Below are 14806 nucleotides of genomic sequence, written 5' to 3'. Positions count from 1 at the left end.
AATTCGCCTAGTTATTTCAATGCTAAATTCTCCTGTTTTGATTTGTACTAAGTGCCTCGGTGAATGTGTATGCTCTGACTTCAACGTAACTATTTCTGTAGCAGTTACAAGCGAATGCCTTAATTTAGCTATTTCAATGCTAAATGCTATGCTAATTCCTTTTAACAATGGGTGCCTCTGCGGATGTGTATGCTTTAACTTTTAACATAGCTATTTCTGTGACCAGTCACCAGCTAATCATTCAGCCTTTTCAATGCTAAATTTTATGCTAATTCCTTCGTCAAGGCTCTTTGTTCCTCTCACACAGCTTAAAAGCCGTGATCTGAACGTGGCTCTCTCACTCCAGCGCTGTCCTACCAGACAGTCTCGCTCCCTTCACCTGATGAAGGCCTCTTGTGTTGTGGCCGAAACGTCGTGAGAATATTATTGTGTTATTTTATTTTATCAATTTATTATTTTATTCTCATTCTACGTGACTTTACCGAAAGAACCAAAGAAGATGAATCATTGCAGTCACGAAAGCTTTAAATCGAAATTTATGATTCTCATTCCTGAAATAATGTTTTACGGTGAGGGGGAAAAAAAGTATTTGATCCCCTGCTGATTTTGTACGTTTGCCCACTGACAAAGAAATGATCAGTCTATAAATTTTAATGGTAGGTTTATTTGAACGGTGAGAGACAGAATAACGACAAAAAAATCCAGAAAAACGCATGTCAAAAATGTTATCAATTGATTTGCATTTTAATGAGGGAAATAAGTATTTGACCCCTCTGCAAAACATGACTTAATACTTGGTGGCAAAACCCTTGTTGGCAATCACAGAGGTCAGACGTTTCTTGTAGTTGGCCACCAGGTTTGCACACATCTCAGGAGGGATTTTGTCCCACTCCTCTTTGCAGATCTTCTCCAAGTCATTAAGGTTTCGAGGCTGACGTTTGGCAACTCGAACCTTCAGCTCCCTCCACAGATTTTATATGGGATTAAGATCTGGAGACTGGCTAGGCCACTCCAGGACCTTAATGTGCTTCTTCTTGAGCCACTCCTTTTGTTGCCTTGGCCGTGTGTTTTGGGTCATTGTCATGCTGGAATACCCATCCACGACCCATTTTCAATGCCCTGGCTGAGGGAACGAGGTTCTCACCCAACATTTTACGGTACATGGCCCCGTCCAGCGTCCCTTTTGATACGGTGAAGTTGTCCTGTCCCCTTAGCAGAAAAACACCCCCAAAGCATAATTTTTCCACTTCCGTGTTTGACAGTGGGGATGGTGTTCTTGGGGTCATAGGCAGCATTCCTCCTCCTTCAAACACGGCGAGTTGAGTTGATGCCAAAGAGCTCCATTTTGGCCTCATCTGACCACAACACTTTCACCCAGTTGTCCTCTGAATCATTCAGATGTTCATTGGCAAACTTCAGACGGGCATGTATATGTGCTTTCTTGAGCAGGGGGACCTTGCGGGCGCTGCAGGATTTCAGTCTTCACGGCGTAGTGTTACCAATTGTTTTCTTGGTGACTGGTCCCAGCTGCCTTGAGATCATTGACAGGATCCTCCCGTGTAGTTCTGGGCTAATTTATCACCGTTCTCATGATCATTGCAACTCCACGAGGTGAGATCTTGCATGGAGCCCCAGGCCGAGGGAGATTGACAGTTCTTTTGTGTTTCTTCCATTTGCGAATAATCGCACCAACTGTCACCTTCTCACCAAGCTGCTTGGCAATGGTCTTGTAGCCCATTCCAGCCTTGTGTAGGTCTAAAATCTTGTCACTGACATTCTTGGAGAGCTCTTTGGTCTTGGCCATGGTGGAGCATTTTGAATCTGAATGATTGATTGCTTCTGTGGACAGGTGTCTTTTATACAGGTAAGCTGAGATTAGGAGCACTCCCTTTAAGAGTGTGCTCCTGATCTCAGCTCGTTACCTGTTTAAAAGACACCTGGGAGCCAGACATCTTTCTGATTGAGAGGGGGTCAAATACTTATTTCCCTCATTAAAATGCAAATCAATTTATAACATTTTTGACATGCGTTTTTCTGGATTTTTTTGTTGTTATTCTGTCTCTCACTGTTCAAATAAACCTACCTTTAAAATTATAGACTGATCATTTCTTTGTCAGTGGGCAAACGCACAAAATCAGCAGGGGATCAAATACTTTTTTCCCTCACTGTACATCTGTGTTATTGTTAGTGCTATTACCTATACCCCTGTGAAGGCCTCGTATATTGCTCCATAGGAAAAAATAACGCTGTTGGGAACGCATCCTCGCATACACGTGCCGATTCGATTAGCACTCGCGTCTCCAGGCACACATTGAGGTCTACCTGCACATGATAGTGTGCTCGCACAAGTATTGGAAGGACAACATTATCTAGTAGTGGATAGTGCTGGCACCATCATCCCTGTGCATGTGTTGTTCGCCTTAATAGGTACTCGCTAACAACAATTACCCCTCCAGCGTATAAGGCTTACCGGGGGGATGTGTGCCCTGTGTGTGTGTGCGCGTATATCTCTGTGCGAACGCTAGGAATGTGGCGTGAAACAAGCGCGTGTGTTTGGGAGGTTCTGTTATCTCGGCAGTGCATCTTCCACTCAGCAGCCCGACGCCGGTCTCCACGAGGAGGAGGGCCCTCGGTACCAGGTACGGTACCTCCCCTTCCCATCTCGGGCCCTGTCGCTGGCTTCTGCTCGTACCACTGCGTATGCCCAGTTACATATTGGGGAGTGGTAGTGTCGTGGGTTGGGGCACTGCGCTACGAACCCGGCGACACGAGTTTGATTCCCGCTCGCGGCCAACACCAGTGACGATTATCTAAACTGGTCCTTGGTCGACTTGGCCTCGCATAAGTACTTGGTGCGGTGTGTAAAACATTGCCACTGGGGAGACAAACGCGGTCGGGCGTGGTGCTGGTCGCCCACCCCCTTTGTATGCCATGCCGGCCTTTAAAGGTGCTCGCTCGTAGCACTTGCCCCAACAATCTGGTTAAGGCTATATGGGGGATCTTAATTTTTTTGCCCAGTTGCGTGCACTTTTTACATCCTGCGGCGCGCGCGAGTGGCGGTGCTGTTCGTTACGCTGCCCCCCTCCTCTAGCCCGGCCTCATTTGCTCAAACGAGAATTTGTTGACCGCCTGTAGGAGGAAGCCAGAATGCTTGCTGGAAAACAATGCATACCAGTCCAATGTAGACTTGTGCTTATGTAAACACGTACGATTTGACAGCTAATGTTATGATAATTCTGACTTATGTAGTAACAACTAATAAGTCGCGTTTCAAGAATTGACCGTTGGATAATGGCGGGTTTAACGATGCACATATACGTGATCTAACCCAAAAATATTTTATGGATAATATTGATTGTGAAAGCCTACATATTAAAGTAAGTTTCAAGACATTCCACATGCTCTCTGTTAATGTGCTTGAGTATAACGATCCAATCCAGCCTTGTAAGCCAGTCGTGGCCTCCTAATAATGTGTGCCCAGGGTCGCATCTGGGCAAAGTGGCTGAAGTGTACCGCCCTGGGAATGTGGCCCTTTACATCCACAACCAATTATAGCCGCTTTCAAAATCTCAATTTGCGGTGAGCGATGTTAAATAGTGGCCTATGTATAAGTACAACATGTGTCGTTGATCAAGGACCGGTCGACTGGGTAGTGGGTGGTATGTGGTCCATCGATGACCCTGTGGGTCTGCGTAATGTTGTACCCCTTGGTCGTTAACAAAGCCCTCGGCGATGTCTGCAGATCTGCATACCGCTGGTTGGGTACCAATAGCCATTTGTATCTTGTTGCTTTTGTGGATCAGCATATGACAGGACAATTTATGCTTATTTTTACTGTACGAGTAGTCACGTTATCTCATATATATATATGCGTGTGTTTGTGTGCACGTGTATGCATGCGCACCTTGACAGTGGCATAAAGTGCACAGCCTGGCACAAGCGCCGTGGTGACGTCACCGCAACTTTGTTGTTGTGTTTTTTTGTGCAGGCCCTGCGACAGTGCACCGACGTGAAGATGCTGTGTGAGATGATGTTTGGGTCCGTGGCAGTCAGCCTCAAGACGTCCACGCTGAAAATTCACCACATCAGGTGTGGCCCCAGCGCAGGCAGTCCCAGACACAAGACATTGATCCGTGCAGCCTTCAACACTGCCCGCTGGGAGTCTATAACTCGGTTTTGCACCCTTTTCCACTGTAGACCAAGCCCAGACATATTTCTCAGTCAGCTTCGGTCTATTACCAAAAGTGTGCAGTTTTCTGTGAGAAATTTCTACGCTAGACCAGATCTCTGTACAGACCAATTCCTGCTGCCCGAACGCAGATGCTCATTCCCGGACTGTCCGGGTCAAATCTGGACGGGTGACAGTGCTACTATCTGTTACAGCACTGCTATGTTCTCGCAGCTATCGATCTCCTAATCAACATGAGCAGTCTTTTGTATTCTCCCCAATGTGGGGGTGGGGGGGGGGGCTCTTTTGGCAGTAGTGGAATGATGCGTGTGGTTTGATGCGTGTGGCTTGCTGTGTGTGGTGTGATACACAGGTGCCCACCCCAGCTGCTGCTCAGCAGGGTGTACAGGGTGCGCACTTGCAGCGGAACCGACACTGGCACCAGCACGTGAGTACGCGAGCGGCCTTTGAGAAAGAGGGCTGATGAAAGGACTCTAAAATTAATGCTGTCAGCTCGAGCGCATGCCTGACATTTGATGCTCTGCACACTTGGTGGAGATCCATGAATGTGCGTCTTCACGATCCTTTCGTTTGCGAGTCTCGCATCCCCTGTCGCCTGTGTGAATCTGTTGTTGCAGGCTAAATGAAACTTTCAATTGCTCAAACCCGCTTTTCAGTGAAGCCAAGCCCTGCACTGACCAAACGCCCGAGTGTGGAAGCCAAAGGGGTACTGCACGCACCTGCACACACCTGCACACACCTGTCCCCACAGGTACCAAAACAAAGCTTTTCTTTAGCCTCCGTACATTGTTTGGACACGCGCAGTTGTTGAGCAGCTAACATTGTACTACCTGGCTGCAACACCACCTTACTCAGGATTATGCTTAACTATTTTTTCTCTTCATTGACGGGCTTAAAAATGACATTTTGTCAAAACTAAAATTTTTCCATACACATCCCACACGTATTTCTCGTCAGCCTAGGTCTTATTCATAATAAAGTTTTTTTGGGTTTGATTACGTAATTATACATATGTCGTAACTCTCCGCTACCAGACACAGCCAGTTAGGTTTGTCACGTAAACAACTCGCCAATTAGTTACTACTTCAGCCCACCGGTGTGTTGGAGATTAAATCCACAACATTTACTATTTGAGTGACGTTTCTATGGTAATTACATCCAGCATCATCGGGCGATTTGCAAGAATAGTGAAGCAATCCACCTGCTTCCGGTCTTAAATAGAGCAAGATGACGTCATCACTGAACCCATCGCGTGCATAGATCCGAGGTGGAGGAGGGGGGGGTGTTGTAATACTCTTATATAAGAGCACAACTTTGTCTTTGAATGCTGCACTTTCTGTCGTTTTCATGCAGGGGGCGCTGCAAATCCCACACGCCCCCTGCATGAACGACGGAGGTGCAGGGATAGACGTTCGATTGCGTTGGAATCGATCTGCAGACGGCGGTCTTCTCGCACGGCCAGCAGCTCTATGTCGCCTTATCTCGATCCCGCAATCCCAAACAGGTGAAAGTCCGCATCTAACCGAACCCCCAGCAAGGCCATCCACTTAACGACGAGAGAAAATTCACACGAAATGTCCTTTTCAATTAAGTCTTCCAGATGTAAAATGATATAAGCTTTTAATGAAGAAATAAAATTATCTAATTCAAAACATAGTACAATTCAAAGATGTTTCATTTTAAAACTTCAAAACGGAGCATCGGGTGCTTGCGTCAATGCGTCGTTCGTGTGAAATTTTTTGTGACTTTCCTGGCCGAAGGCCGTAAATGGTTGTGAGGGGTGCCATAGGTGCCCCCGAACAACCCCTAGGTAATTATATAATAGATTAGTAATCGGTTAATTAGCATGTGTTTCCGCCATTAGGAATACAGTTGTAAAATGTATCACTTAATAATATGCTTCCAGGCCGCACTAAGCTTGTAGCTGTCAGAGCGGTTAAAATTATTTGTATTTCTCTCAATTTCAATAGACTCTGGAATTAGTCTCGGCAAGTAATGATTGGTTTTACACAACACTTAAACGTTATGTTAATCAATTGAGTGTCCTTGTTGGCAAGCATGTTCTGCAACTGCCAATAGTTGTGTTTTGAGATTATTTAATATTTCTTTGGTGTTCTTTTAGGCTTACGCTAATGTTACGTCCCGCCTGTCCAATATATCATCTGCCACATAAGCAATTTATTCGATATACACCTTCTGTTGATAACTTGGGCAATTCATCTTTAGTACAAGATGCTAGTTTTTTCTATTTTGTGTACCGTGCGAAATCTTACTTTTATCTTCTGTTTTTACAAAACTCGAGCTAATTTGTCATTTACTCCCGCAATACGGTATTTGATTAATTTTAATAACCTTGTTGCTTTCAGCAGTATTGCTATTCGATCATGGATTGGCATTCAATGCTCTGTTAATTTGAGCATTGTTGTAGCCATTTAATCGCAGCACTTCTCATCTGACACTGTTTTAGCCTGATATATGAGCGTCTTGATGAGAGAGGATTTCTGTGCGGGTGATGATGCGAATCTGCATTCAGATAGGCATCGGTGTGTGTTTCCTTTCGGTAAACGCTGTGTGTTATTTTACCATTTTAGGCCGCGTCCAAGCAAAATATCCAGGAATGGGAGTGTGTTATTCACCTCCATTTCCATGGTGAACTGGAAAGGCCGGGTTTTGCGAATTGAGATGATTTAGAAATGCATTGTTTCTTTACCATGTGACCAGACAACCAAAGTGTCATACACATCTAAACCAAAATATTTATTTAGTGTACTTGAAGCAAGTGCTCTTGCTTCAAAGTTTTCCATGTACAGATTCCCAATAGCAGGAGACAAAGTAGAGCCCATTGCTTCTCCTTTTGTTTAAATAAATCACCTCTCCATAAGAAAGCATTGTTATTTAGACAATGGTCAGCTAGTTTTGGAATATCTATCATTGCAGTGCTGTCTGCTGATGCCACCAGCTCTCGGTACAAGTCAATTCCGGCCTACCAGATGCCAATTCCTGGACTGTGCAGATCAAACCCGGATGGGTGGTGACCCTACTTAAAGCTGACTCCTCCGTCACAGATGGTCATATTCCACGGTAGACTAGCTAACGTTTGTGTGTGTACTGCTTCCCCAGTCTCCAGCACTCCCATGGAGATGCCTCTGAAGACCGTAGATGGTGCACTACATGGAGGCCGCATGCAGCCCGGTAAGGGGACGAGTCATATCGAGGATGATGATGCTGCTGATGATACTGCTGCTGCTATGGCGCGGTGCCTTGTGGTGCGGTGAATGACTGTGCATGTGTACGGAAGTTGCCAGGGGGTCGTGGTCCTCTCTGTTGTATTTGATCTGTCCCCGTGACCTGACTTTTAAGCTTTTTATTCTTGATTATTTTACTTTTATTCAAAAGTGAATTCAAGCTGGGTACCCTTACCCAGGAGCTGCTGTCTTATTCCAAGGGCTGAATGTTGGTGTGTAGTTTCTGTGTCCAATATCAGTTTGCCTCATTCTCGTACTTGGTGTTTCATGTTGTCACTTTTGTAACTTTGGTGACCACTTTCTCTTGCAAACGAGACTGTCCCGGTCTCTTGAGTACTCGCCTGGCTTAAACAACATCAACTGGAAACTTAATTTGCCAATTTAATGCTGATCTCCTGAACCCTAACGTTTACGCCCTGTCTCAAGCACTCTGAGGCATAATCTCCGATGTCTCACCTCCGAGCCGTTCTGGTGTCCTGCTACTCTGTGCGCAGGCTCCCTCGGCAGCATGTTCTCCATGCCAGGCGCCTCGCTGGGCTCGCTAAATTCACTGGGCATGAGCCCAGGCACCGGCACCTGGCACCGCAGCCTGCATGCTAGCGGCACCACCTCCCAGCTGTCGAGGAGGTCTGTTTTCTCTCCCCGCTGGCTTGATACGTGAGCGTGTCCCCCGCAGTGCGAAGAGATAAGCAGTGCTACCCCAGTCCCTAGGTTGAATGTGGAGATACCAACGGGCAACTAAGAGACGAGCTGGGGATATGATGCTGTATCTCACCTGAAGTACCGTCACAACAAAAAAATTCCCACACCCGTAGGTTTGTTTAAAGTGTAGAAAACAAATCCGCTGATGCTTCCCATGTCCCTGTAATTGCATTGTTCAAAGTTGCGTTCATTGACGTAAGTTTTATTTGTTTAGACATTTGATTATATTTTTTTTACCGATAAAGTGCGTCAGTCCCCTTGTGCCGTGCCTGCGCCAGGGTGGAGGAGGACGACTTCCGCCTGGTGTCGGACGCGGGACAGCCCAGCCCGTCGAGCCTGCGCCGCATGAGGCTGGCGCTCGGCGTGGTGGTGGCGCTGCCCGTCGGCCACGAGGCCGCCCTGCAGCACTTTCTCTTCACGCACTTCCTGCTGCTCGAGGGACGCATGCGACGCCTGAAGGCGGCCGTGGAGAAGGTGTGCCCTTCGCCTAGCCCTTCATGCTCCTAACCACCGCCCCCTACACATCTTCCCCGCGTCGGTGCTGCATTGAATGCGGAACTTGAGTCGACCAATGACTGCGCAGATCCAATATAACTACCACTTTTATTCTACCAGGTAAGACCCACTGAGCTATGTAGCTCTTTTTCAGATGCGACCTGGCCACAAATGATAGATCAACGTGTAATGGCTTATGTGGAAGTTTATAGCAGCCAAATACTCGGCGCATGTTTTTCAATGTGCAAGGAAAAACTGAAGGACCCTGGATAAAAATCCACGCAACCCACGGGGAGAACAACTCCAAATATACAACAGGCATTAGGGTCGGATCGAACAGACGACCTGCATACCAGGTGAGGCAGATAAATGATAAAATGAGCAGTTGACGCCATACAGACTGCATCCTTAAGGTTTAGATAATGTGGAAGAGGTGGGCATACTCGCTCTTTACCCCACTGCACGAAACTTGCTGAGAAACTAACTAACGGTGGACACACCACTGAGTGGACCGAGGCAGAGGGATTTGAGAAACTTGCATCGTTGTTTCAACTGCCGCGCCGGGAGATGGAATCTAACCAGCGACGTCCGTATTTTGCAAATCGTGCTCGCCACTACAGCACGAAAACTCCCTTCGTTTCACAGTTAAAAGGTTCAAATGCTCGACATTTATATGCATGCAGCAAACCGGTAACCAATTGTAACGGTGTGTATCAACTAACCCCCTATACACGATGTTCTTGTGTTCATGCCTGGCCAGTGGCTGTTTGCGCCATGTTCAAGTCACCTGTGTGCTGTGCCCTGCTTAGGCTATGATTGCCTGCCGAGGGATTGAAGACTGTGAGCGGAGGCTGCAGGCCTACGTCGGCATGCTGGTGGAGGCCCTCGCTGTCTTCCGGTACCCACCCAGACACACCCCTGTACAAAAGTGTACATTGTTTTTGCTTGGTGCACATGGCAAGCTGGTATTGCGTGTGGGACGTAACGTGGGGAACTAATATTCTCCAATGACTCGGTAGGTTATTTTGTATGCAGTATTGTATTTATTTGTGTCAAGTAAGGATCCATATCCAACCGAGAGGGTCTTTGCCTATAATCCCATTAACCAGCATTGGTTCAAGTGGGCCTTGCTCCACTGATGTTACATTTAAAAGTCAGAACCAGTCCAGAGTTTAATTGTTTAGAACCAATGCTGCTTAAATTATGCACTCCCAGAACACCTCATGGCTGCGATCTGTAAATATTTTTTTGTGGAGGGACAGATATTTGAAGTTGGCCAATTCATTTTTCTCATATAACCTCCCGCGACGACGCTCCATGCTTGTTTTGCGTCGTTATTCACGCGGCCAGGAGGGGCGTACGGGACCTGTACTCCCAGCCGCGCCTGCAGCAGCCAGTGTGGCTCACGCTGTCGCAGGAGTGGAGCAACCGCCAAGCCGTGTGCCACAGATTCATGTCGGAGCTCTCGGCTCTCGCCAGCGTCTCCGGCAGACAGAGGTATGGCAAGTGCACACGTACAGCCCCCTTTTTGGGGGGTCGGTGCACTGCTGGATGAGGGCCGTTCCACGCTGTACTGGTCATGGACCTTGTTTCACCATGGGGAAGGTGAGGGAGCAAAGGTGAAGGTGCCGATCAAAGTCACGGTGGCATAGAAGTCCAGTACGACAAGTGAGGATGGTGCTGCTGCACTGGAGGCATTCCGGTTCATGCGGTCATGTGCTTCGACGACCCTTGTAAGCTGCTGTAAATGCTCAATTGTAAGATGCAAGTGGTAGTGACTGCTTGTCACTGTATGGTGCCGGGGCTTGCGAAGCCACGGCCGGTAATGTGTTGTCATTACGGTCAGCCCGGGTTACGGGATGCAGTACCAACCCTAGCGGGGCTTGGGTGAGCGCTGGTTAGCGCGGAAGCACCGCGAGCAGTGTGCGGTGCGGGCTCCCGGTGAGGGAGCGTCAGCCAGCCAGGGTTACCTTGGGGCATGATACGCTGGTTGACCTGCTGTCACGTGACTGGACGATATTGGAGGGCGGCCCAGCGGTGGACGGGGGCCGTGGGGCGGTCACGTGGTCTAAAGGCGCTCTCGGGAACCTTTCGAGAAGGAGCTCGAGAGGCCTGGAGGGTGGGCGGGGCTAAGGGCGGAGCTAAGGGCAGAGCCAGCCCCAGCCCGGGGGCATATAAGGAGGGCGCCGTGAGGAGTCTCGGGGTTCTTCGTGTGCCGGTGTTACGAAGATCCACGTCGGGGAGAAGAAACCTCTAGCCACGCGGTCCGGGACCCAGCTTGTGGTCCGGACCGGGATAGTGAACCGTGTCTAGTTCTGCCGTAGCGTGGTTAGATGGGCATTCGAGACCCGAGTGTAGATCGTGCTGTGTTGCGTGTTAAGGTGTAATAAATAGTGTTGCTCCCAAGCTAACGTCTGTGACTCCGTTGGACTCGCTACACAAGCAAGTGTCTTTTGACGAATGTGCGTGTGTGTGTGTGTGTGTGCGTGTGTGCGTGCGCAGTAGTATCGTGGTTATTGCTTTGCGCTACGAAACCGGCGACCCGAGTTCGATTCCTACTCAAGGGTCCACACCAGTGACGATTACTTGAACTGGTCCTGTGCCTCCCCCAAGTCAAATGAGTACCTGGTGTGTAAACATCCCCACTGGGAAGACAAAAGCGGCCAGGTGTGGTGCTGGCCACCCACCCCCTCGTGTGCCATGCCGGCTTTCATAGGTGCCCGCTAACAGCACTTGCCACAAAAGTCTGTGAAAGCTATACAGGGGATCTTCGTGCGTGCGTGCGGGTGCGTGTGAAGGTTTATTCAGGCCCTGCTGACAGCCGTGCTGACTCACCACGTGGGTTGGGTGGCCACGCTGACCCCCGGCGGTCACCCCCTTGCCCGCACCGCCCAAGCCTTGTCTTGGTCTGCCGCCACGGTGCCACCGCACAACCTGAACCCTATCCAGGCCCAGCTGTGTGAGCGCTCGAGGAGCAACGGCGACGCGGTCGCGCACACACACATGTACACACACACACGTACACACGTACACACGTACACACACACGTACACACGTACACACACACACCACACACACACGTACACACACACCACACACACACCACACACACCACACACACACATACACACACACACACACGTACACACCACACACACGCACACACAGACGCGCACACACACACAGCGCGTGCTATCACCGGGAAACCCACGCTGCGCGTGTGCACACGGGAATACGTGGAGTGGTTACTACCGTAGCACGCATGTGTGTACGTGCCTTGGCTTTGGCCCAGTGGGGAGCAGTGGTGGTGCACCTGTCGGTCATATCAAGTCGGTCAATCCATAGCACCTGGGTCTGTCTCGTTATGTTCTGCCAGCAAGCATCGACATGATGACGTCAGGTGGCTTCGGTCAACCTAGCCTGGCACAAGCGCTGCGGTAATTTCCACCGCCACTTGGTGGCTGATGGCAACACTGCGCTTCAAACCTAGCCACCGGAGTTGGATTGCCGCTCATGGCTAACATCAGTGGCAAACTGTTTCTGGGTCTCGCCAGGCTTTTAAATAAGTACCTGGTGTGGTATGTAAACAGAAGTCCATGACGGGTTGGAGGGGGGGGGGGGAGACAAAGGCAGCCCGCAGTGATTCTGGTAACACCACTCCCTCGTGCTCCGTGGCACGCTGTTCACAGGTGCTCGTGAACGGCGCTTGCCCCGACAGTGTGTACGCTATGCGAGGGAATCTTTTGTGTTTTTTGTGTGCGGCGCGTTCGCAGGCTCGCTGCAGGGCTGCGTGGGCGACACGCCGTGGCTCACGCGCACCGTGGTGCTGGGCCGGGACCGCGCGGCCGTCGCTCGCGTCCTGCACGTGCTCACCCACTTCATCCGCTGCCCCCCGCTGCAGGAGCGGGAGACTGAGGGGCCCCAGGGCCCCGAGCGGGCCCGGGGCCCCGCAGAGCATCCCGACGCAGTGGAGATGCCGGAGGCCGAAGGGGCGGGCTACAGAATCTTCACGTCCCTCGTGAGTGGGGAGGTGGAGATGTCGGACTACGTGGTGGTGAGCGTGGTGAAGAGAGGCAAACAGCAGGAGCAGAGCGACGTGACGCAGCCCAGCGAGCTCCCAACGCCTACGCGGAGCGGGATCCAGCTCCGCGGCACGGCTGGGGATAAACCAGCGCACGCATCCACCACCGGTGGCCTGCTTTCCTACTTGGCTACGTCGGCCTTCTCCTTGCGGTGCAAAGTGAACGCGAAGGGCGGCGGAGCAGACCGAGCGGGAGAGGGTCGTATCGGCAGCGAGACGCCCGCGCCGCGTGCGGCGAAGCCGGAAGTGCAGCTGCTACCGATGAAGGAAAGTGTTGCAGCTCTCGGAAGGGCGGCTGTAGCACGGCAAAGCCGCGTGCCAGGCATGTCCAAAATAAAACGTTTGTCTCCTGTGGGGGAGCTCAGCCCCGAGAGGAAAGGTGTTATTGGGGGCGCAGACGTGAGCTTTCGCGAGGAAGTTTTAACGTCCGATTGTCACACGATTGGCCCTTCCGATGCCGCCCACGGACCCGAGCTGCAATCCTCCTCGGAGTCCGATGCGAATGATCATGGACTCGTCTCCAGTTTCAAGCGACAGGAAGACTCTGCCGATCAGGGTGAAGACCTGGGTGGGCAACTGGCAGCCCAGGACGATTCACAAACACCGGGGCCAGCGACGGACACGAGGAGCCGCGTTCCGGACACGTTAACCCACCACCTGGCGAGACAACCATGCCATGCGGACACCGGCGTTGATGTTGCAGCCAGGACAGGTGGCGGTGGACACGGCAGTGTAACCGAGCGTGCTGGTGATTCATCTGCAGAGACCAAGTCGTCGCCACTACACAGGGCCATCCCTGTGAGCCACTGTGAAATCCCTCTGCCTCGGTAAGCTGTCCATGGGGGAGGAGGGGGTGGCGGAACTCAAACGTTTTTTTGTTTTAGCCGGGGCCCTGGTGCGGATGTTTGACAATTCCTTTTTCAGCATTTTGCTTTTATACAGAAATAAAGGACGTGAAGAAAACCCACTCGTGCCAGGGAATAATAACATTTAAAAAAATTGACAGGTCCACTCCAGATTTTCTGCACTACCGTTTATTGGCTACCTCGTGGATGGGCGTACTTGGTACGCTCATGCCAATCGTGATATTTACTTAACCCAACAACCTCGCCTCTAAATCGGTGTACTAATGAACATGTCGCTAAAATTTTAAATAACGATTATTTAACAAGTCCTTTTTATTCACCACGGTTTTCTTCATGCGAGTCAAGTGTGACATTACGTTTTGAGCCCGTTGGGGATGCCGCATTCGTGTAATGGCTGGCACGCTGGACTAATTCCAGAGGTCACCAGTTTGGTCTGCCAACGCGGCAGTTATAACAATAGAAACGTTTCTTGAATCCCCCCCACAGCCCACATCTGTCCACCCAGCACTATCAATGGGTACACCACAGCTAGTCGTAATAAAGGTTTTCTTGGGTTAGATCGCATAAATATATAAATGTGACATTAACCCACCACCACCAGCCGGCACACCGGTGTGCTGAAGTAGTCACTAATTGGCACATTTTGTTTACGTGACAATCCTTACTAATTGGCTGTGTAAAAAAAAGTATTAATAATATTGGTCACGAAAGCCTCTACGTGTTTATACACTGCTAGTTGATTGGCAGGGCGCGAGGTGGGGTAAAGTGTGAGTACCTCCCACCGCCTTAAAACGCATCTGGTCTGTGCGGTGCAGTGGGCCTACATGGAACCTTCTGCATTTAATTTGTATATAGTGCGGCCCAGCAGGCGGTTGTACGAGACAACTGAAGCGATGTTATCCTCCTCGTTTCGCACACGAGGGGTTGCCACCTGTGCTGGGTATTGGAATCTTTGTTCGTGCGGCAGGATTTTTTTTTTGTACCAACATTAGGTACCAGGTATTTTGAGCTTCGTTTTAGAAAACTGCACAGTTTTTGATTGTAGACTTAGGCCAAGCCGAGACATACATCTGAGTTTTGGCCTTTTGAAAAGGTTGATAGGCCCATATTATTGATTTGTGTTTTTTTTTGTCCAACCGGCCACAGGTGTGATGTATGTGCAGTATTTAGGAATAAGCCTTACATGCGAGGTTCAGGATTAGCTACTCGGGGCCTGCATGCCACACAT

At 49.8% G+C, this 14806-nt stretch overlaps 1 protein-coding gene across 4 annotated transcripts in view; it reads left to right on the top strand.

Annotated features, from left to right (window-relative positions):
• Positions 1-14806, top strand: part of LOC116940217 (folliculin-interacting protein 2-like) — a 61930-nt gene that overhangs the window by 34176 nt on the left and 12948 nt on the right. For all 4 annotated transcript variants that reach the window (XR_004402517.2, XM_032949683.2, XM_032949682.2 and 1 more), the window contains exons 3-13: positions 2526-2639; positions 3989-4089; positions 4542-4616; positions 4807-4895; positions 7310-7381; positions 7929-8061; positions 8415-8610; positions 9441-9529; positions 9982-10128; positions 11430-11590; positions 12405-13539. Coding sequence is in view for 3 of the 4 variants with exons in the window: in XM_032949683.2 (XP_032805574.2) it covers positions 2526-2639; positions 3989-4089; positions 4542-4616; positions 4807-4895; positions 7310-7381; positions 7929-8061; positions 8415-8610; positions 9441-9529; positions 9982-10128; positions 11430-11590; positions 12405-13539 (2312 nt within the window). In the remaining variant the exon portion in view is untranslated. The remainder of the gene's footprint in view (positions 1-2525; positions 2640-3988; positions 4090-4541; positions 4617-4806; positions 4896-7309; positions 7382-7928; positions 8062-8414; positions 8611-9440; positions 9530-9981; positions 10129-11429; positions 11591-12404; positions 13540-14806) is intronic.

This window comes from Petromyzon marinus, chromosome 8 (assembly GCF_048934315.1).
Source record: "Petromyzon marinus isolate PM22_M1 ecotype Great Lakes invasive population chromosome 8, UKy_Petmar_22M1.pri1.0, whole genome shotgun sequence".
NCBI lineage: Eukaryota > Metazoa > Chordata > Hyperoartia > Petromyzontiformes > Petromyzontidae > Petromyzon > Petromyzon marinus.
This window is presented reverse-complemented; position numbering and strand designations above follow the sequence as displayed.